This window comes from Rhododendron vialii, chromosome 10a (genome assembly GCF_030253575.1).
Source record: "Rhododendron vialii isolate Sample 1 chromosome 10a, ASM3025357v1".
In the NCBI taxonomy this organism is placed as follows: Eukaryota; Viridiplantae; Streptophyta; class Magnoliopsida; order Ericales; family Ericaceae; genus Rhododendron; species Rhododendron vialii.
The window spans coordinates 29,481,202-29,504,424 of record NC_080566.1 but is presented as its reverse complement, the minus strand read 5'-3'; the positions used below and the strand labels follow the sequence as shown (position 1 = coordinate 29,504,424).

At 41.6% G+C, this 23,223-nt stretch overlaps 1 protein-coding gene across 1 annotated transcript in view; it reads left to right on the top strand.

Moving 5' to 3' along the window:
- Window positions 1-218: 218 nt before the first annotated feature.
- The window catches only part of LOC131303451 (protein PHLOEM PROTEIN 2-LIKE A1-like), a 28,550-nt gene continuing 5,545 nt past the window's right edge, over window positions 219-23,223 (top strand). Inside the window, exons 1-2 of the mRNA XM_058330323.1 lie at window positions 219-327; window positions 455-659. Of these exons, the coding sequence (XP_058186306.1) occupies window positions 320-327; window positions 455-659 (213 nt within the window). The 5' untranslated portion in view covers window positions 219-319. The remainder of the gene's footprint in view (window positions 328-454; window positions 660-23,223) is intronic.

The following is a 23,223-nucleotide window of genomic DNA, read 5'->3' as shown; positions in this document are numbered from 1 at the left end:
GAAAGTAGAATCAATCAATTAACGTAAATTAAGGCTCTAATCAAATCAATCATAATCAATTAGCAAGCTAAAAACACATGTTTTTTTCTTTTGGTAAACAGGTAAAATCTTCCTGTATCGGAAATGATTTGGTTGATTTCAAAAAAAAATTGATTCTCTTGTATTTAGTGAAACTTCACTAAAATTTATGTTTTTGAAATACAAATCTCCAACAGTACTTGCTCCCGCGCGTATTCTCACACATGCACACACGAGACATACAGCATTAGAAACGAACCAATAGATCGATCTCCATCTGCTCGCCGACGACCGGAATCCGATGGGATTGTATGTGGTTGTGGCGGGGGCTATCAACTCGTGCATGTGATCTGATCATCATATATACATATTTTTTTTTTTTTTTTTTTGTTTCTCCGATCATTTGCACTTATCCTAATTTTGCTCGATCGGCTAGGAACCAAGATGAAGAGACAAGTGGGAAAGACTCGAAGGGGAAGGAAATAGCAGTAGCTGGAATTAACAGAAGACGAATTATCACAAGGCCCCAACTCAATTTCTTGGCGATTCTCTACGAACACGGCGTAGCCCTCGACACGTCTCGTCCTGAGCAGCTCTGTCAGCAGCTTTATGACGGTGTTTTCTTAAAACCCAACAAACTGGTGAGTAATAACATTGGAGTATTGGGAGGAGACTTTTACTACGTACTAGCAAATATTAAGGTGAAATTGATCTTTGTAGTAAAACAAAAATTGGACGGAAGACATAGCAGTAGGCAACAGCTCTTACTTCTTTGAAATAATTAAAAAAACACAGACATGCATGAATTCTTTGATCAAGAATCAATCTGCAGCATGGTCGAGTTGAATAACCATTATAATAATATCATTGTAAGCTATATTTATCTAACCAACAATTACTGAAGCTAATCATAATTAAAGCAGAAACCAGGGCCCGGTGTTACCAAAATTCTTGTTTTCTTTCCAATCGACGGAGAATCGACGGGAAATCGTATTGTAAAGCTTGCTGGAATGTGGATGTGAAAAGTGGAGTTTGGTTCCTTGCCGTATTTTAGGACTTCTTTGGAAACAAACAATGAAGTGGATGAAGTATGGAAGAAGATTAACAAAATGGACTTTATTAACCCTCAAGGTAGAAGAACAACCAATCGAGATGATTGAGTGAACAATTACAAGTTAATTCTACTCCTAGAAAAGAAAAGATAAAGGCCTGATTGGCGTTGTTTGTGTGTCCCTGAAACTGCTACTAACTTGTCTTTAAATAGGCCTCTCTACCTTTGAATTCAAATCTTCCCTCCAAAGTGGCAGTTGAAAGACTCCCTTGATTTCTGCTTAAGAACTTCCTCCAACTGCCGATCATACCCACGTTGGGAAAATTGTCTCGTTAATTGCGGTCATCATCCTCTTCAATCGTGAAATCGTGGGATCCAGTTCCACTTGACACCTGTCACCTTATCGACGGACAAAAAGGTCATAAGTATACGCCACGTGTAGGCCAATCGACGGACAAGACTTTTCATAGTTTCACCATCGATTCTACATTATTTGGGTAAGCCCATTCTATCCACTTACTTGCCCATATTTACCCTTGCCACGTGTCGTCAAATCGACGGGTAAGATGGAAATCTTAATTGTGGTACAAACAATGCCCCCCTTATTTGTTTGAGTTGAAAATCATTTAACTCGAGCAAATAAGTCCTTTGCCTTTTTTAAAAGGCGTGATTACTACACGGGGTTCTCCCAACGTATATATCTCTTTCCGTTTACAAAATTAGGGCACCAATACAAACCATCACCCTCAGGATCGATGGCGCCCAAGAAAGCTCCTCAACGCAAAGCAATGGTCTCCAAAGCTTCTTCCAAGTCGTCGACACCTCGGTCAACTCTGAAGAAAGAATCAAGTTCTCAGGACACTGAAACCCCGACAGAGACCTATCTCCCAAGGTACCCTCAATGCCTAAGGGAGGCACCTCAGTTACCCCTTTATTTCATTCCTGTAGTTGGTCACCCCTCTAAATTTATATTGGGTCCAATTTATTCTCCAAACTCCCCTGATTCACTACCAACATATTATCCGGTGAATTTCGACGAACCCTTACTCCTCTCGCTCCCGGGTCTTCATCGTACTGGTTGGAATACCAGGGGAACCATCCGATCCTGGCCCTCTGTATTCCCATCTTGGGTAAAGTGGGTCAATCGTATGAGGGGATACCTACACCTCTCATGGCATGCTATGGGGATTTATGAAGCCATAGACATATCTACACAAGCCTTTGATTTTAACCCTAATTTGATTGCCGCTGCTGCTTGTTTTTGGTCTGTTTCATCCAACACCTTTGTTTTCCCATATGGCCTCATGAGTCCCACCATTTTAGACATCGCTCACCTGACTGGCCTATCGAGTATAGGTGCAGAAATTAATGCTGCCTTGGATCATTGCCCTTGTGATCCACCATTTGAGGCCTTTACTGATAACTCATGGAGTTATTCACATTTTATATCCCTTTTTTGTACTTCTGACCTTAGAGAGCCATCCTTTACTGAGAAAGTAGCATTTTACTTGTATTGGCTCAACAAATATGTGCTATGTGTGTCTGGTTTAAAGATCACCAAGGAATATATCCGCTTGGCCATCTGCCTAGCTCAAGATGCACAGCTTGCATTGGCTCCCTTTGTTCTAGGGACGTTGTATAAAGGGTTGTGGACATTTACCAACAATAAAATTACCAGTAATTGTGGTGGTCCCTTTTGGATTCTCCAAGCATGGCTGTATGCCTATTTTCCATTTCTGAAGCCCTTAAGCTATTTTTCAAAAAGGACAGATGAGGGTAAATGCTTGAGCTACGCGGAATACTTTTTAGCACATGAACCCAAACATGAGGACTCATCCTTCAAGAGATACTTCACAGCTTTTTATAGCCCTGTTCTTGAAGATTTCCCTAATTGGCTCCCATTTAAGGACTGCCACTACTCAGCATCACGAAGGATAGAACCTATCCTCAAATTTCTAGTTCCAGCCCAAGTGGTCAATGAATTTTGGGCTAGTATTTTGATATCAAGATTCCTGTCGATAGGATTCTCTCCATCGACTACACGCTTTTCCAATTGCAGTTTCGAAGTCTACATGCCAAATCAGTGTGCTAGACAATTTGGTTTGTCACAAGGGATCCCTGTCCCTCACACTCATCCGAGGATCAAGGATTTGGCCAAAACAAGACCAGTTGTGACCCAAACTTCCCTAATTACGGAACTGATTGGACAATTTCAAGGTATTAAGGCCAGTTTCAACTAGCGAGTTTTGTGGCCGAACCCTCGCTCACTTCAGAATTCAGACTGTTTTGGGACTGCATTAAGCCCACCATTTTCAACAAAGAACTGAGCAACTGTCTTTTGAGACTTGATCCTGAAGAATCCTCATCAGGTATATTTTCTTTATGAAATTATCTTTCTTTATTTTATAGTCATGAGATTTCACTTACTAACTATCAACTAACTCTTATGATTTCAGTTCTTACAAGGGCTCCTGTCCCAAAACCAAGAGGCCCAAGAGCTCAAGATAAAGGGAAGCAACCCGAGGTTTCACTTCCTTCCAAGAAAAGAAATAGGACTCTTCAAGCCCAAGGTACCATGCGAGATCCTCCACTCATGGCGGATGCCATGAAAGGTCTCCATTTACCTGATCGACAGACCAGTTTACCAGAAATAGCTGAAGATTCAGAAACATTGGTGACATTTAAAAGAGTAAGAGTCTCATATTTCTGCTAATGTGGACCTTCAATATCATGCACCAATCCACCATTGATTCATTTCTTTTCTTCCATATCTAGAAAACAAGGAGGAGACTGCAACTGGCACCTCACTCAGATGATGAAGGCAGTAAGGATGAAGGTTTGAGTTTAAATCTATTAATCTCTGTAAATTCCTTTTCTGACAATCAAAATTTTTATTTTTTTATTATTTATTTATTTTTATTTATTTTTATTTTTATTTTATTTTTAATGCCCCCTTTCCTTCATTATGTCCAGTACCAATTTCAGACGAAGGTGTCAAAATTTCTGACATGGGTCACGAATCAACCTTTTCAAAGGCTCAAACATTTGATCCAATTACTGAACTTATATTAAGTTCAGTGCCTACTTCTCCTATAACCCTGGGAGTTGATCCCCTTGTAGAACCAGAGACTACTGGGTTTGAGCAACCAGAGATTCATTCTCCTGCCCTAGGAGACATGGCATCAGAGCCTGTGGAACCATTGGTTGAGGCTATGCAACCAGAGATTCATTTTCCTGCTCAAGGTGAAATGGCATCAGAGCCTGTAGAACCATTGTTTGAGGCTACTGAATTCTTAGAGCTACAGCAGGTTGAAAGGGACATCCCTGCCCCAGAAATGATCATCAACCCCACCATTCCAATGGTTTCTCCTTCATCTATTCATAGGGCTGATACTGAATTGCCAACCAATTCACCAAATTCTGATTTGGACCTTATGCTAACTAGGACCAAGAAATACTCTGAATTCTACTCAAAGTCCATTTCTGAATTTTCTGAATCTCTGACCTCTCCACCATCTTCTGAACTTAGTGAGGAAACAAGAGATGAAATGAAAACCTTTTTTGAGCTACTTGAGCTTCCATTATTGGAAATTGCCATTGATCATGCTACAGCTTTTTCTAGCTGTATGAACCGTTTGATATCCAAGAAAGTCTTCCCATTATCTGAACAAATCAAGCTTGAAGAATTTGATTCAATTGTAAACGAGAGTTTGACAGTAGCAGCCTACTGTCAAAAAGAGATGAAAAGTAAACAGGATACTCTCGATCAATTCGCAGCTATTTCAAACAGTTTGGATACAATGGGGGGCAACATTCATCAACTGAAGGATGACTTGCAACAGATTGAAGATGAGAAGGCTGCCCTTCTTGCCCATTTGAGTCAACTTGATGACCAACAAAGAGTTTTATTGGCACGAAAAGAGTTGATCAATCAAGAGTTATCCAAGCTATCCTGTGATGAGCAAGGAACTAAAACCATTATCACAATGGCCAACACCGATTTTCTGAAGTATCAAGAAAAGTATAACGCTACCAACAGTAAGTGGAGTTATTTCTCCAGGCTGTTCTTGGAGGTTAAATCCAAGAACCAATGATTTGTCTGTACATTACAACTTATAACTTTGGCCTATGTATTCTAGGCATCTTAATAGTTGTAATCTTTATTTTCTTGCGCTGTTTAGCCTTGTTTTCAGGCTTTTATAGTTCTTGTATTAAAACCACTTCATTAATTCTAGGTAATTTTATCCCATTTTTGCATTTCTCAGAATCAATCATCTGAAACACTAAACGACTTTTTTTTTTTTTTTTTGTCCAGAATCGATAGGGCAAATCAGCCCCTGCTTGCTCATTTCTTTTGGGTTTGTAAGGTCAATTCATAGGGAATCATTAGTCCATTAACTCATCAATCCGTTCCTCGGTAATGGATACAAATCGTGGCTAATAATTTCCTTCTTTATCGATGGGATAAACCAATGGCATCCCCTGGGAAACACCAACCGTTTTCTCCTCCACTTCCTGTTAGTGGAGATCATCGTGCGTAATAACTGCTTTAATTAACTGCTCAGAAACTGAACCGTTGCTAATCCTTTCTTTATAAATTGGAATCTTATGGGATGGTTTCATATTGATTCTGTAGGTGGATAAATTCAAGTAGTGCTCTGAACAGCACTGGAATGCAGCGGCTTCACGTGCCTCTTGAACGTAACCCTAATTCGTCAGAGAAACCCTTATCCTGCAAAACAGACAAGGAGTGAGCGCACCTTTGCCTCTCGTGGCAAAGGCCCTCCGATGCCTTTGTTAGTATTTCGTACTAATGATCAAACCCTAATTATCAGTAGGAAAGCAATAAGAATGCAGTGTATTGCGTACCTTTCACCTCTAGGTTTACCTCATATTTATAGATTTATGGATGCTTGCTGTCCAAGCATCCATGTTGCCATAGGATTCCTAACTCGTATAGGAAACCCAGGATATCAAGGAGTCTCGTTTCCTTTATCAGTTTATGGAAAAGAGTCCTTTTAGGAATCTTTTCCTTTAAGAGCCGAACATCCCATATTCGTTGGGTATCTTTCTCAGATCCTATATTCTTGGGATCTTTATCCCTTTATGGGATATGACTACTCTGGAACCTTCCAGAATGTTCCCTCAAATAGTACTTCTCTCTCTGTTCGGCCATCTCATGGCCGAACAGATGGCCTGGACCAATTACCTCACGTGTTACTGGTCCTGAGGAAATAATTTGAACCATATCCTTTGTAAGGAGCTTTCCTCCTGTTCGGCTCTCTCTTGCCGAACAAGTTTCTATGAACAGTGGCATCTCATGTCACTTTTCTTGTATTTGGTCCTAATAACATCTCATGTTATTGTACCGAGAATCGTACAACCTCTCTGGACTATTGACTTCTCATATCAGTGGTCCACAGTGCGTTGACCCTCAGTTGACCATGCTCGGGCTCATTTTGCACCTGTTCGGGAATACCTCCCTACAATTGCTCCCCAGCTTTGCTCGTTTATATTTTACTCAGATGACGAGTAAAGCTTTTAAGCGAACAAATTCACTTTGTTTCTGCACCTTATTTCACATATTGGTGCAATATTTCACCACTTTGCTTAAGAAAAAATCATCTTTTCTTGTGGCCGTCACAGGCTTTTAGCCCTAACCTTTACACGCGTCGATCATCGTATTGCGTTCCATTAAATACGAGCTGACGTGTTTATGGGAAAACGGAACGCTCAAACGGCGTCTGGTATGACGTTTCACGTACGCCACCCACTTTTGGGGTATTTTTGGGTTTTCGTCCCATTTTTCAAAACACCCCAATCTTCCCCTTAGACTCCCTCTGCAGAAGAAAAAACTGTTCAAGCGTTCGCCCGCCATTGAAGCTCTGTTCATCGTCTCAAGACCTCTCCTTTTAAGGATTCCATCGACTATTCTCGTAAGTCATCATTTCTTCTTCTCACAACTCCATTTCTCTAGTGGATTGTTTTCAACCGCAGTTTAGGGTTTCATTGTCCCCATTGTTTTACACTTCGTAGAATTCCAAAATCCTATCTGGTAATGGGTAGATTTCGTAGGCACTGTAGTACTCCTCAAGCCATGGCTAGTTTCAGATCTCGATATGGGATTCCTGACAACGTAGCTACTGTTTTGGCTCCTGAGGATGCCATTCGTGAAAGCTTCGATTTTGACACCCTTCATATTCCAGTAGTAGCCGTCGTTGAAGGCGGAGTTAGGTTTCCCCTAGCCCCTCTGCTCCGCCAAGTCTTAGCGTATTACAGGCTTTCGCCAATGCAGGTTTCTGCTAATTTCTTCAGGGTAGTTATGGGCATAAATACCTTAAACCAAATGTTAGGGACTTCGCTAGGCCTGTATGATATTCACCATCTATACAGTATTTCCAGAACTGGGGATGCCCTTACTTATTATCTAAAAAGTAGGGATTCTAGAAAAAAGCTAGTCCTTGAACTCCTTGACTCTGCTCGAGGGGATGACGACGACTTCCTGATTGTCACGGGCAACTTCGAACCCAGAGATGAGGACGGCCAAGTGATTGGTTTTCATGCCCCTCACATATTCGGGAGCCCACGTTAGTGCTTTTCCCTAATTTCATATGTGTTGTCCTTTTTCATAGGAAGAGCTTTTTCGTGCTTCTAATTTCGTTGTGCCTTTTGTTTTCAGCATCAAATATCAACCGTGGTTATAACATTATAACCCCTCAAGTTCACGTAGCTGATATCAGACGAGCACTTGCATTCAACGGCGAAGGGACATACCTTGCAGGCCGAGCAAGAGCAGCCCAAGTACTTCTCAGCTACAAAGCTTCATATGGTGGGTTTATTGATCGGCGAACCCGAGCAGCTGATAATCCTGCAGTAGCTGGTCCTTCAAGACCAGTTCCCGAACAAGAAGAGAGGCGTTCCCAAACTCCTCCAATCTCTGACGAGCCTATCCCCCTTGCTGAGGAAGCTTCCAGTTCCACATCCAACTCGTCTTCCAGCGGCCGTACCTTCTCAACTTCAGAGATGAACCGGCCAATTGACTTGGGCAGCCTCCTCACCATTCCTGGTAGAGGTCGTGGTCGGGGCCAAAATGTTCAAGGTCGTGGTCGTCGCCTCCAAACTCAAACAGATGCTCCCCCTGGATTTTCCCTTGAAGAGATTGAAACCCTTCACCGTGAAAAACGTCAACGAGTGGAGGAAACTCAAGAAAGACCCCCTACATCCTCCTCATCTCCTGCTCCCCTCTGGGCTCCTCCATTCTCACACGGGAGCCGAGCTATCACTGTTCGGGACAGTGTTGAGTCAGAAGGCACTGCCCTTGCCTTGTCTCAAGCTTTTCTGCTGCCAGGAGATATGCAGAAGGAGGTGGCAAGCTCGCCTGACAACCTTCTAAGCTCATTCATGTCTCACAATGCCAAGGTAAAAAGTTCGCTTTTGTAAATCATAGCATACCATAGCATTTGGTTTCCATGTTTAACTATTTTGATCGTTCCAGGTGATGCAAAAAATGGTGGCTATGGCTCAAAAGCTTAGCCAGTCTGAGCCTCAACGTGTCAAGCTTGCAAGTGAGAATACCAAGCTTCAACGTACCATCATTAGGCTCGAGAAAGAAAGGAACCAAGCCTTGGCAGTGGCAGATGGGCTAAAGGGACAACTGAAGGGGGCGGAGGACAGTCTTGCTCAAACTTTGAAGGAGCTTGAGACGACCCAGACTGAAGCCAAAGCTGCTTTTGAGAAAGGATATAATGAAGGAATCAAGATTGCCACGGAGAGCTATACTAGCCAAATGCCTGGGATACAAGACCAAGTCTGGGTGGCCTCTTGGACAGCTTGCCTTGCCAAGGCTGAGATTCCTGAATCATCTCCTCTATGGACCAACATTGAACTACCCAGTGCTGCTAGTCAAGAGGAGGATGTTGCTGAGGAGACAAATGATGAGCAGGAGGTGACCGTGTCTGCTGAGCAACCTGTGTCTGAAGTGGAGCCTCAAGTTAATATGACCAATCCTGGCCAAAAGGAAGTCAGTGATGGTCAACTTGGAGATGAAAATCCCATAGAAGAGCTGGCTGCTCCAGTAGCTCCTATAATTACTCCTGCAGCTGTCCAAGATCTCACAGAAGATGAATGAGCTCTGCCTTTCTTCACATCTGTTTTTGAATTATTCCTGTCAAGATACCTTGTCCACATGTTGCTGATATGGATGTTTTAAGATGGTTTAAGTATTTCGAACTTAATTCGTTTCACGTATTTAAAATTTTCACGTACTTTTATGCATATATGCGTATGCTTCCAAGTTTTACGTACTTCTCGTAGAGTTTTAAGTTTCACGTACTTTAAACGTTTAAGTTTCACGTACTTATATGTTTGAAATTTACACAAGTATTTCGAACTTGTGTTGCAACTTTTAAGTGTCACGTACTTAGAACAATCTCTCAAGTATTTCGTACTTGTTCGTACTTGCGTTCTTTCAAGTGTCACGTACTTTAAAGTATCACGTACTTAGAACAATCTCTCAAGTATTTCGTACTTGTTTGAAGTTCACACAAGTGTTTCGAACTTGTGTTCAAGTATCACGTACTTAAAAGGATATCCTATACCCTGCTCCCCAATACGAATGAGGGAAACCAATGTCGTGATTTCGTATTCAAAACAAATACCAAGAAAACAGCAGTCAAGGTCTTGGCACTGGGTTCCCATCCAAGTCTGCCAATCGATAAGCCCCAATGCCTGCGATTTCTGTAACTCGATATGGGCCTTCCCAATTTGCCCCCAGCTTTCCCTCATTAGCCACTTTAGTATTGCCGAGCACTTTTCGTAGCACAAGGTCTCCAACACCAAACTCTCGTGGGTGTACATTCCTGTTATAACCTTTGATGAGCTGCTCTTGGTATGAGGCCAAGTGCACCAAGGCCCGTTCTCGTCGTTCCTCGGCAAAGTCTAGCTCAATCTCCAAGGCTTTGTCATTTCCTCCACTTTCAACCAAAGTGGTCCTGTTGGTCGGCAGACCTATTTCTAATGGAATAACAGCCTCTGTTCCATATGCTAATGAATAGGGGGTCTCTCCCGTAGACCGCCTAGGCGTTGTTCGGTATGCCCATAGGACCAATGGCAATTCATCGGGCCATTTCCCCTTTGCTTTATCCAAACGTTTCTTAATCCCATCAAGGATTGTTTTGTTCGAAGCCTCTGCTTGTCCGTTGCTCTGAGGGTAAGCTGGAGTTGAATAATAATTTCTTATCCCATACTGGGCACAGAAAGTTTTGAATTTCCTCTGAAATTGCGATCCATTGTCTGTAATCAACGAATAGGGTACCCCAAAGCGAGTTATGATGCTTTTCCACACAAACCTTTCTATCATAGGTTCAGTAATCTTGGCCGACGGCTCAGCCTCAATCCATTTAGTGAAGTAATCTGTTGCAACTAATAGGAATTTTCGATTCCCAGTTGCTTTGTGTAGTGGACCCACTATGTCCATTCCCCATTGAGCAAACGGCCAAGGACTTGTCAGTGGCACCAGGTCCTCGGCTGGTGTTCGAATCATTGGTGAAAATTTCTGACACTTCTCACAAATTTTTACGTACACCTTAGCATCTTCTTGCATGTACGGCCACCAATACCCTTGGGTGATTGCTCGGTGGGCTATGGACCGACCACCAGCATGGCTTCCACAAGTCCCCTCGTGAATTTCGTGGAGGAACTTTTGCACCATCTCAGGATGCACACAAAGCAAGTAGGGTCCTGTAAAAGACTTCCTATATAGTTTTCCCTCTGGGGATAACCAGAACCGAGCAGATTTGGTCCTGATTTTATGTGCCTCCTTTTTGTCCAAAGGAAGTACTTCATCTCGTAAAAACTCCACTATTGGGTCCATCCAACTTGGTCCTTGGCTCACGTCCAAGACCATCTCTACACTTCTGCCAATGCTCGGCTCAGCCAAATATTCTACGGCTATTTTTCTTCTAAACTCAGATGGCACAGCTGCAGCTAACCATGCCAATGAATCTGCATGAGCATTCTTTCCAGAACTTATCTGTTCAATATACACTCTTTCGAAGGTATCGAGCAGATCTCTGGTCACCTGCACATATGCCGCCATCTTCTCGCTCCGGGTTTCATATTGCCCGGACAGTTGATGGACCACGAGCTGTGAGTCAGAATACACCCTAACTCGTTTAGCTTTTAGGATTTTTGCACTTCTCAAACCAGCTAAGAGTGCCTCATACTCTGCCACATTATTTGACGCACTGAACCCTAGCCGAACAGATAATTCTAACATTGACCCTTCAGGGGGCAAAAGCACAACTCCAATTCCTGAACCGGTGTTGCAAGTTGATCCATCAACAAACAGCTTCCATTCCAGGGGATCTTGTTCAGCTAATGCCTGTTTCTTCGTTACAGGAGACTTTGCTTCACACTCCTTTCTCGTAGGAGGCAGAGGTGCAACCGCAGGTGAGAACTCTGCCACAAAATCTGCCAACACCTGGCCTTTGATTGCTGTGCGCGGCTGATAGTCGATGTCATACTGGCTCAACTCAACGGACCAAGTTGAGATCCTTCCCGAGAAATCTGCCTTTCGGAGCAGTGATTTTAATGGGAACTCAGTGTAGACCACAACTTTATGGCTCTGGAAATAATGTGGCAATTTTCTAGTTGCTGTCTTTAGTGCTAGGACCAGTTTCTCGAGGGGCAAATACCTTGTTTCGGCATCTAACAAAGTTTTGCTCACATAATAAACTGGGATTTGCTCGGATCCCTTATCTCTTAAAAGTACTGCACTTACAGCATGCTCAGAAACAGCTAAGTATAAAATCAGAGACTCACCTGTTTCTGGAGTCGAAAGAAGGGGAGGAGAGGCCAAATATCCCTTTAGATCCTGAAAGGCTTGTTCACATTCTGCTCCCCATTCGAACCCTTCCCTTTTCTTCAATAACTGAAAGAAAGGTCTGCACTTGTCACTTGATCGGCTAATAAATCGATTAAGAGCTGCTGCCATCCCTGTTAATCGTTGGACTTCTTTCGTTGTCCGAGGGCTTTCCAGATTCTGTAAGGCTTTTATCTGGTCGGGATTTGCCTCTATTCCCCTTAGAGTTACAAGATGGCCCAAAAACTTTCCAGAGCCGACTCCAAACGCACACTTCAAGGCGTTGAGTTTCAACTTGTATTTCCTCAAAATCTCGAAAGCTTCTCTCAAATCTGCTATATGGCCTTGCCCAGATTTACTCTTTACCACCATGTCATCTATGTAAACCTCCATAGTTTTGCCGAGCAATTTTCTAAACATGATGGTCGCCAGTCTCTGATACGTTGCCCCTGCATTCTTCAATCCAAAAGGCATGACATTATAACAGTACAACCCTCGTGGTGTAATGAAAGACGTCTTCTCCTGATCTGGCCCAAACATTGCAATTTGATGGTATCCTCGATATGCATCGAGAAAACTCATCCGTCCATATCCCGCCGTTGCATCAACCAACTGGTCAATCCTTGGAAGAGGAAAACTGTCTTTAGGACACGCCTTGTTTAAATCTGTGAAGTCGACACATACGCGCCATTTTCCGTTCTTTTTCTTGACGACAACAGTATTCGATAGCCATTCTGGATAATAAACTTCCCTTATTGCCTTGGCTTCCAACAAGTGATCCACTTCTTCGATTACAGCGTCAACGTGCTGTACGGCTGCCCTTCGTTTCTTTTGAATGACCGGTTTGTGCTGTGGATCTATATTCAAGTGATGGCAAATAACATCTGCATTTACCCCAGGCATCTCCTCTGGTGTCCAAGCAAATACATCGACATAAGTTTTCAAGAAACTTATTAATTCATTTTCTTCCCTTTCTGGCAACGATTCCCCAATTAGAAAATACTTATCTGGATCAGTCTCGTTGATCAGTGTTTTCTTCAAATCCTCAACTACCCTCTCGGTTGGGTCTTTTCCAATATCCTCAATGGTCGGCAGATCCGGAATTTCCACGGTATTAACATGGTGGGCATTATGGACTCTTTTAATGATGGAAACCAAACATTGTTGAGCTATCTTTTGGTTACCTTTGATGTGCTCAATCCCATTAGACCCTGGGAACTTTACCATCTGATGGAAAGTTGAAGAGACTGCCCTCATCTTGTGCAACCATGTCCTTCCTATAATCACGTTATAGGAAGACGGTACATCCACCACTAAGAAGTCGGTTCGCAGCACCACCGTCCCAGCCCGAACAGGCAGAGTTACTTTGCCTAACGGCCAAACTGCTCCTGCTCCAAATCCGACCAATGGAGTTACTGATTGTACCAAATCTTCTTGTGTGAGCCCCAGTTTCTTGAACGCATCGTAGTATAGCACTTCGGTGCAACTTCCTGAATCCACCAGGATTCTCTCCATATCATATTCCCCAACTCGTAGGGTTATGACCAAAGCATCATTGTGAGGTACCTGGACTCCTCCCAGATCTTCATCAGTAAAAACTATGCCTTCGTTGCTTGCCCCTTCGTTGCGACCTCTTTTCTTCCCCAACTGCATCACATGTTGGTTATGTTTTACTTGCCTCTGAAGCAATCTCACCTCATTTCTCGTATAAGGTTCGGCTAATCCATGTATCATATGGATTACCCCTTTTGGATTTTGTTCGTAATCCAATTCCATTGCTTTGTCTTTATCCTTGGAATCCTCTTGGATAAATTCTTTGAGGTAACCTCGTGAGACCAAATCATCAAGATGTCGTTTAAACATCTCACAGTCCTCTGTCATGTGACCCCAATCCTTATGGTAACTGCAGTGCTGATTCGTAGCACGTTTTGCATCTTTATTCCCACCAAGAGTTGGGGGCCATTTGAAGTATGGTTGATTCTTTATTCGATAAAGAATCCTGTAAATGGGTTCTTTCCAAACCGTGTTTATTGAAAAGAATGACTTGGGATCCGGAGCTTGTTTATCCTTGTACTGCTCTTTCTTCGCCTGCCCATAGTCTTTCCTTTCACGATAAGTTTTGGGCTCTGGCTTGTCAACTTTCTTTATAGGCCCCTTCGCTTGCTCGGCGGCCAACTTTCCATCCTCTCGTAGGATGTCATCCTCGTTCCTGGCGTGCTGCTCAATCCTTTCCATTAATTTTGCCAATGTCTGCACGGGACTCATGTTTAGAGATTTACGCAGTTCCCCCCGAACAGGTAAGCCCGTTTTGAACGTGGCTATAGCGTATTCTTCACTACATCCTTCAATTTCGTTGAAGGTTTCCCAGTACTTCTTTGCATAAGTTCTGATCGGCTCGTCCTCTCCTTGTTTCATAAAAGAAAGACTCTCAAAGGTTTTGGGAGCTTTCCTGCTCGTCAAGAACCGTGCAGTGAATTCCTCGGCCAATTGCACCCATGTCCGGATGGAGCGCGAGCCCAGTTTGTGGAACCAGGACAGAGCAACCTTCCCCAAACTCGACGGGAACATTTTGCACATGATTGCATCATCCCCTTCATGCATAAACATCGCTTGCTGGTAATGCTGTATATGGGCCACGGGATCAGCGTCTGTCTCGTAGAGGATGAATGTCCCGTGCTTTACCCTGGTCGGCAATCTAGCCTCCTGTAACTTTCTTGCAAAAGGGGAGGATGCTATATTCTGCAGTGCTTTCCGTGCTGCTTCCCGTGCAGTCATGGCTTCATCCTCTGGTCCTTTCTTGGATCTAGTTCGTTCCCAATCGGAATCAGGCCTCTCGTACCTGTCCCTATGATGTTTTCTACTCCCTTCTTCTTCGGGGGTAGAACTCCGACCTCTGCTTCTCCTCTTTCTTGGAGATATCCTCCTTCGCTCGGGTGTTCGGATCCTGCTCCTCCCTTTTCGTGGAGAAGTTTTACGTCGCCTCGGGGTCAGACTTCTGCTTCTGCTCCTCCTTCCTCGTGAAGGAGCCTTTTGGTACTGTACCAAAGCGTATTCACTGTCTTTAGAATTTCTTCGAGATAGTCCAGAGTCTTCCGGATGTTCTCTGATTCTCTCTAATTCTCTGATCTCATGTTCTCGTTTTTTGATCAAACGAGCATATTCCTCGATTTCTTGTCTCTTCTTATCAAGAACGTCTTCGCTACGGTATATACTCCTGGAGTGTGCAATCGATTCATCCCCTCGATGGGATTTAGTCCTTCTCGTGGACTTCGATGCCGTCTCTCCATCTCTATTTCTGGAGTTGCCATGGATAGTAAGGGGGTGGCCCTTACTCGTGGTCTTTTTGTGTCCTCCTTCGGGCTTTCTCGGAGCCCCGGGTGGAGACTTATCCCCTCCTCCAATTAGCACATCCTTCGGGTCGTGTGGCGTTGCTGGCTCTACTTCCACCATGGTCGTATTTCAAAGGGAACTCTTTCGTTTCCCACAGACGGCGCCAATTGTAGGTGGATAAATTCAAGTAGTGCTCTGAACAGCACTGGAATGCAGCGGCTTCACGTGCCTCTTGAACGTAACCCTAATTCGTCAGAGAAACCCTTATCCTGCAAAACAGACAAGGAGTGAGCGCACCTTTGCCTCTCGTGGCAAAGGCCCTCCGATGCCTTTGTTAGTATTTCGTACTAATGATCAAACCCTAATTATCAGTAGGAAAGCAATAAGAATGCAGTGTATTGCGTACCTTTCACCTCTAGGTTTACCTCATATTTATAGATTTATGGATGCTTGCTGTCCAAGCATCCATGTTGCCATAGGATTCCTAACTCGTATAGGAAACCCAGGATATCAAGGAGTCTCGTTTCCTTTATCAGTTTATGGAAAAGAGTCCTTTTAGGAATCTTTTCCTTTAAGAGCCGAACATCCCATATTCGTTGGGTATCTTTCTCAGATCCTATATTCTTGGGATCTTTATCCCTTTATGGGATATGACTACTCTGGAACCTTCCAGAATGTTCCCTCAAATAGTACTTCTCTCTCTGTTCGGCCATCTCATGGCCGAACAGATGGCCTGGACCAATTACCTCACGTGTTACTGGTCCTGAGGAAATAATTTGAACCATATCCTTTGTAAGGAGCTTTCCTCCTGTTCGGCTCTCTCTTGCCGAACAAGTTTCTATGAACAGTGGCATCTCATGTCACTTTTCTTGTATTTGGTCCTAATAACATCTCATGTTATTGTACCGAGAATCGTACAACCTCTCTGGACTATTGACTTCTCATATCAGTGGTCCACAGTGCGTTGACCCTCAGTTGACCATGCTCGGGCTCATTTTGCACCTGTTCGGGAATACCTCCCTACAGATTCCTGTATTTTCAATTGACTTCTCATTTTCATAGTCAAATGGACACTGATCTAAACATCCCAACACCTTCTCTTGACACCGTCGATCGACCACTTTCTTCAACCACAGCCATTTCTGGCTGGGATGATCCTTTGCCTTCTAACCCCCCATCCAATTGGGGTATCCACTTACCCACTGAAAGGGTAATCGTTAGAATGGAAGATCCTCCTCTGTATCCCAATTCAAGTGTTCGACGTTCACACGTCAAAGTCAGTTATCAGTTTCCCTGGGTCAGAGAGGAACCACAGGCCATGCTACTGGATTCATTACTTTCCATGCCATATAGGCCAATGCCATTTCAACTGGCAGAGGCAGGTGGTAAGCCGAGTTTGGAGAATCACGAATCCCTCTTCCAGAAAGCCAAAGATCAACAAGCCTATTGGAAAGAAATGGTAAGAAAGCCATTTTTCCCCGTTGGCTTTTCTGATGACCAACCTGACATTTCTCCTCTCCCTGCAAACCCTGATTGGTTTCAAGAGTTAGAGAATTTGAGGTATAATCCCCCAATATCTCAAGCCCATGTAGGGTATTCAATTTACAGGGATTCTGATGAAACTACAGCCAAAGAGCTATTGGCTGCTTTTGCCTTTTTGGATATTCACATTCTGGAAGAACATGTCCCTCATTTGAACTTCTTATGGGCATGTGAAACCCTTCAATTTTATGAGAGTAGCCTCATTACTACTCATCTTCATGGGTTTAAAACTGCACTGCCTCTTATAAGGCTTTGGATGAAGACTAGCACTGCTGCCTTCTATGACCCTTTCTGGGTCGATTATGAAGTTCAACACGACAAAGTGGTTAAACTTCACAACAAAGTGTTGGACCTAAACCATTCCAATTGGGAACTGCCGCCAAATTCCTCAAAAGCTCTGTTCAAGAAACATCAGAACTGGCTTTGAAAGAAAAACCACAAGAAAGCCAATCTCTTGATTCAAGCTGAAAAGAGTGTAATGGCAATGAGGCCATTAGTAGATAAAAAGATAAAGATGGATGCAGAGGCAATGGCTAGAGACAAAGAACATGCATTCCTGACTTATGCTTGGGACAAATTTCATGTTTTTGTTACTTGGAGTTTCCCACATTATTTTGAAATTATTCAAATTGATGCTGAGGGTAACCCTATCAATGCCTAAATTTCCTTTCTAGATAGGAAATTTTATGTTTATTTCCTTTTGTGAGCAGGAAATGCAACTTGTTTTGTTCTAAATGAAAAGTTTAGCCTAAGTTTATAGGCTATTATCAATGATCTGTTTAAGTTTGAATTATTTATCCATCCGTCGATTTATGTTGTCATCCGTCGATTAACTCCCACGGGGATGGAAAATATGCCTTTAAATACTTTCCATTGATTGTTCTTTCGTGGATACTTCCAAGAATAGATTCTAACTGATAAGCACCACCTCTTAGCACTCTTAACACACGAAATGGCCCCTCCCAATTTGGAGACCATTTACCAAAATATCTTTTCTTTTTCTTATCTAAAGGCAAAATTGCCTTCCAAACCAAATCACCTGCTGCAAATGATTTTTTATGGATCCTCTTATTATAAACTCTTTCTAGACTTTTCTTTTGTGCTTGTATATTATTTAAAGCATCTATTCTGGATTCTTCCAGTCCATCCAACTCTTGATACATTGCTTCCTCAAAATCCACATCATTTGAGCCATAGTGTTTAGCCACTCTGTGGGATGTAATATTAACTTCGACGGGTAATACTGCAGCTTGACCATATACTAACTCATATGGTGTAGCTCTGGTGCTTTCCCTTTTTGAAGTCCTATAGGCCCATAACACTCTGGGCAGTAAATTATACCAATCCCTTGGATTGTCAACTATCATTTTAGACAAAGTATTCTTGATGATTTTGTTTGTAGATCCCACCTGCCCATTTGCTTGGGCATAATAAGGAGAAGAATTCAAGATTTTAACCCCATATGAGTTAACATAAGTCATTACTTCGTGACCATTGAACACAGATGCCTGGTCAACTGTGATCGTCTCAGGAATACCAAATCGACAGAAAATATGCTCTTCAATGAACTCAAAAACTTGTTTCTGTGCCACACTCTTCAATGGGATGGCTTCTGTCCATTTTGTAAAATAATCTGTAGCTACCATTATGTACTCATGTTGTTGAGAAGAGTGAGGAATTATTTCTCCAATCATATCAATTGCCCATCCCCTGAAAGGCCATGGTTTAACAATCGATTGTAAAGGAAAAGCTGGAACCCTTTGAATGGGTCCATATTGTTGACATTTTTGACACCCTTTGGCATAAGAAATGCAATCTTTCCTTATTGTTGGCCAATAATAACCATATCTTTTAAGTAACCATTTCATTTTCTCTCCAGACTGATGAGAACCACAAGTTCCCTCATGAACTTCTCCCATAACTGTCATTGCTTGGGATTTATCAATACACAGCAATAGTACCTCATCTGAAGATTTTCTGAACAAATCATTGCCTACTATAACATAATTAATGGCCCTTTGCTTTATATTTCTGTCTGTTTTCTCCTTTGGGTTCTCTAAGAACTTTCGTATTGGAACCCTCCAATCATCAACTAAACTTATTTCTATGATGCCAAAATCATTGCTATCTCTTTCAATAGAGAAAGGCAAGAATCTCTTCTGGACCTTTATTAATTTTTTACTCTGTCCTTCTGGGATCCTAATTCCAGAAGCAATTTGTGCCATCTGGTTGGCTTCACTATTTTCTAACCTAAAGACATGCTGCAAATGCACTTCATCAAAATATTCTATAAGAAGTTTAACTTTCTGTAGTTGTAATTCTAATAAGGGATGATTACACTTATATTCCCCTGTTATCTGCCGAATCACCAACTTTGAATCCCCTGCAACATTTAAATACCTGATATTCAATTCTTTTGCAATTTCCAAACCAATAATTAAAGCTTCATACTCAGCTTGATTGTTGGTCAAAATTCTGTTTTCATCTAACTGAAAAGAAAACTGTAAGAATTCCCCTTTTGGAGATGTAAGAACTACACCTGCTCCAACCCCTCTGTCGGTTTTAGAGCCATCAAATGACAATTTCCATGGTTTTACTTCAACCATATGTATCTCAAATTCATCCTTTTCCATTAACAGGTTAGGATGATTAGCTACAAAGTCAGCCAAGGCTTGCCCTTTTACTGCCTTTTGAGGCACATATTGCAAATCATACTCTATTAAGGATAATAACCATTTTCCTTGTTTACCTCTTAATATGGGCCTTGTCAACATATATTTAATGACGTCCGTTTGTGCAATCACATGTACCGTCGATGGTAACATGTAACATCTTAGCTTGGTAGCAGAAACGTATAATGTCAAGCATAGCTTCTCAATAGGCTCGTATTTTATCTCACATTCATTTAATCTCCTACTAAGATAATATATGGCTTGTTCATGGCCATTTTCATTATCTTGAGCCAAAAGACAACCAATCGACTGGTGTCCTGCTGAGATGTATAATTTTAAAGGTTTTCCATTTATTGGTGGCATCAAAACAGGAGGCCTTACCAACGATTGCTTTAAAAACTCAAATGCCTTCTGATGTTCTCCTTCCCATTTAAAATCTTTCTGAGATTTTAATTTTAAGAGTGGGGAAAAAGCAAGAGTTTTTCCAGATAGATTGGAGATAAATCTCCTAAGAAAATTTACCTGTCCTAAAAACTGTTGGAGTTCTTGTTTACTTGTTGGAGGCTGTGCTTCTATTATAGCTTTAGCCTTATCTTTAACAACTTCAATCCCTTTCTTATGAACCAGAAATCCCAAGAAATTTCCAGCAGTAACTCCAAAAGCGCATTTCATTGCATTCATTCTCAACTTGTATTTTCTCATTCTCATCAAAACTTGCCTTAAGTAATCTATATGCTCATCAAATGTATGTGATTTTACTACTATGTCATCAATGTAAACTTCCATAAACCTCCCTATTAGGTCATGAAAAATCACATTCATTGTTCTTTGATAAGTGGCTCCTGCATTTTTTAATCCAAATGCCATAACAATCCCTTCAAACAACCCAATATATCCTGGACATCTAAATGCAGTTTTGTGTGTATCTTCTTTTGCAATAAATATTTGGTTATATCCAGAATAACCATCCATAAAAGAAAGAAATCGATGGCCTGCAGTTGCATCCACTAAATGGTCTACAACAGGCATATGGTACTCATCTTTTGGCGATGCTGTGTTCAAATTTCTGAAATCAATGCATATTCTTACCTTACCATTTTTCTTAATTACAGGAACAATATTTGAAATCCATTCAACATATTTAACAGGCCTAATGAATTTGGCCTTAAACAATCGTTCCATTTCTTTCTTTACTTCTTTTTGGACTTCAGGTGTCATCTGTCGTGGAATTTGTTGATATGGAACAAAGTCCTCTTTAATAGGAATTTTATGTTCAACCAGTGATCTACTCAAACCAGGCATATCAGGATAATCCCAAGCAAAACAATCTTTGAATTCACACAACAAATACTTCAAACGATCCTTCATTTCATCAGGTAAAGCAGCACATACATGAAGAATTCTAGGATCTTCCTCTGTTCCTACATTAAAATCCTCTAATGGATCTTTTACTTCTGCTTTACTATCATCAAGTTTAGCAGGAGCAGCCTTAAGATCTTCCATAGTTAGTTCCTTAACAGTCAAAGGACTATCATCAACTACACAGTCTGCCCAATTACAAGAAATAGGCTCATCAGCCTCTAATTTCCTGGACACAATGAAAGAAAATAACCTCTTAAAAGTAGCTTTTAATGTAGCTAACTCTTTATTCACATGGCTCATATTGTCACTGATCATGGAAAACTTTTGATTTAGAACCACTAGACCTCAAAATTATGTTAGGTCTAACAAAATCTTCACTTATTTCCTTAAAACCATCTGTAATGTATTTAAGGAATTGACTTTCAGTAATGCTTATCCCTATCGATTTAATTTCTGAACCCTCTACTTTGACTGGCCATAAGTCTTCATCATATAGACCTGCTTCCACATTGTTGGTATCTGCTTTAAATGGATGCCTGTCTGCCCAGAAAATTTCCATTCCATCGATACCTTCATCTTCTCCTTGCTTCAGAAATATTAATGCCTGATGTAAAGAAGAGGGAACACACCCATTTATGTGAATCCAATCTCTGCCTAACAAGGCATTATAATTGGATGAAGAATCAATAACAAAGAAAGTGGTGTTCATCTTTCTGTTTCCAATTTGTAATTGCAAAGAAATCACACCTTTAGCAGGTGAACATCCTCCTGCAAAATTTCCAACTGTCACTTCTGTTGGGATTAGATCTGACTCATTTTTGTTCAAAGTCTTCATCATTTTCGAAGGCAAGATGTTTACTATAGCTCCATTATCAATCAAAACCTTATTAATAGGTTGCCCATTAATATGAACCATAATATATAATGGCTTTAAATGCCTGACCAAGGCATTTTCAGGAGCCCTCAAGATAACCATATCTTTTCCTTTTGCATCTTTCTCAATTTGAATAGACTTCTTTTTAAAATCTTCTTCCTGCTTGTTTATCTTCACTATAGCATCCGTTTTGTCTTCAACATCCCCTTCTAAACTTGTGGGCTGATTAGGTTTTGCCTGAAAAGTTTTTGGCAAAACTAACATCATATTGCAATGAATTCTAGTAGGGGAAACTGACCCGAATTGGATTGTATCCAGTGCTTGACCAAAAGTAGTAGACTTTTGAGAGTCTACTTCATTCTTGTCATCTTTGAAATCTTCCTTCATCATATCTGAACTGCTAACTGACAACAGATCATCATCTTCATCATCTTCTAACAATACTTGTTGAAACTCTTCCATTTTCTTCTTTAAGCTCTTCTTGAATTCTGCCTTTTGCTCCTTAATCGACAGAGTAGGGGAAGAACTTGAGCTTTGCCCCCCAAGCCTTTGAGTAATGGTTGGTTTGTTTGTTTGCCCCCCAAGTTTTCCTACCTCCTTTGCTTTCTGTTCAGGTATTGCCGAAACTGGCATAGTTGATTCTCTAGTCCAAACCATAGGGGCTGGTTTGGCTTTTATTTCTGGCCATTGTGTTGAATCCATCACTATCTGTTGGTCTCTTCTTTCTCTTTCTGAGATCTTCCTTTGTAACCTCCTTTTCTGAGTGTTGGTAATGGGCTCAAATTCCCTTACATTTGGGAATTTAGGATGTCTCACCGTGTTCCACCCATTATGTTCGATATTCGGTGGAGTCACCATCCTTCCTTGGTATCCACCCCTGACAAAAGGCATTCTTCCCCTTAATCTTACACCTCTTGGGTAAAATCCTCTTCCCCTTCCATTCATAAATGAAGGTGGGTATATTAGGCTTACATTTGGCCTCCCAGGGAGTGCTGGAATCACAGGATATCCTTTAAACAGGAATGGTCCATCATCTTCCCCATACCATTTGAGTGATTTGGAAGGTATAAAAATTCCAGGGTCTTCACCTTCAAAAATCAACTTTGGTCCTACATAAATTTGCAAATCACTACTTCCCATAGTGTTGAATCTAATGGAACCTTTAGCATAGGTACCATTGTATTCTTTTTCCGCAATCATTTCTTCTCCTTTCTTGATCTTCTCATCACACCTTAAACAAAAGTAATTTTCAAACTTCTGCCTCACTTGAACTTCTTCTTCCATAATTTCTTCTTCTTCTTGAATCCTTCTTTCAATTTGAGATGCCATTTTTCCTTTCTTCGATCTGGCAGTCACCATATTGACCTCTACCAAAGGAAAAGGATCAATACCCATTACTTCTTTATTTCCTTTAGCATACTGTAACAGGCCCTTCTGGATCAGGTCCTGCACACAATTTCGAAATGTGACACAATTGTTAGTATTATGTCTAAAAGAATTATGCCACTTGCAG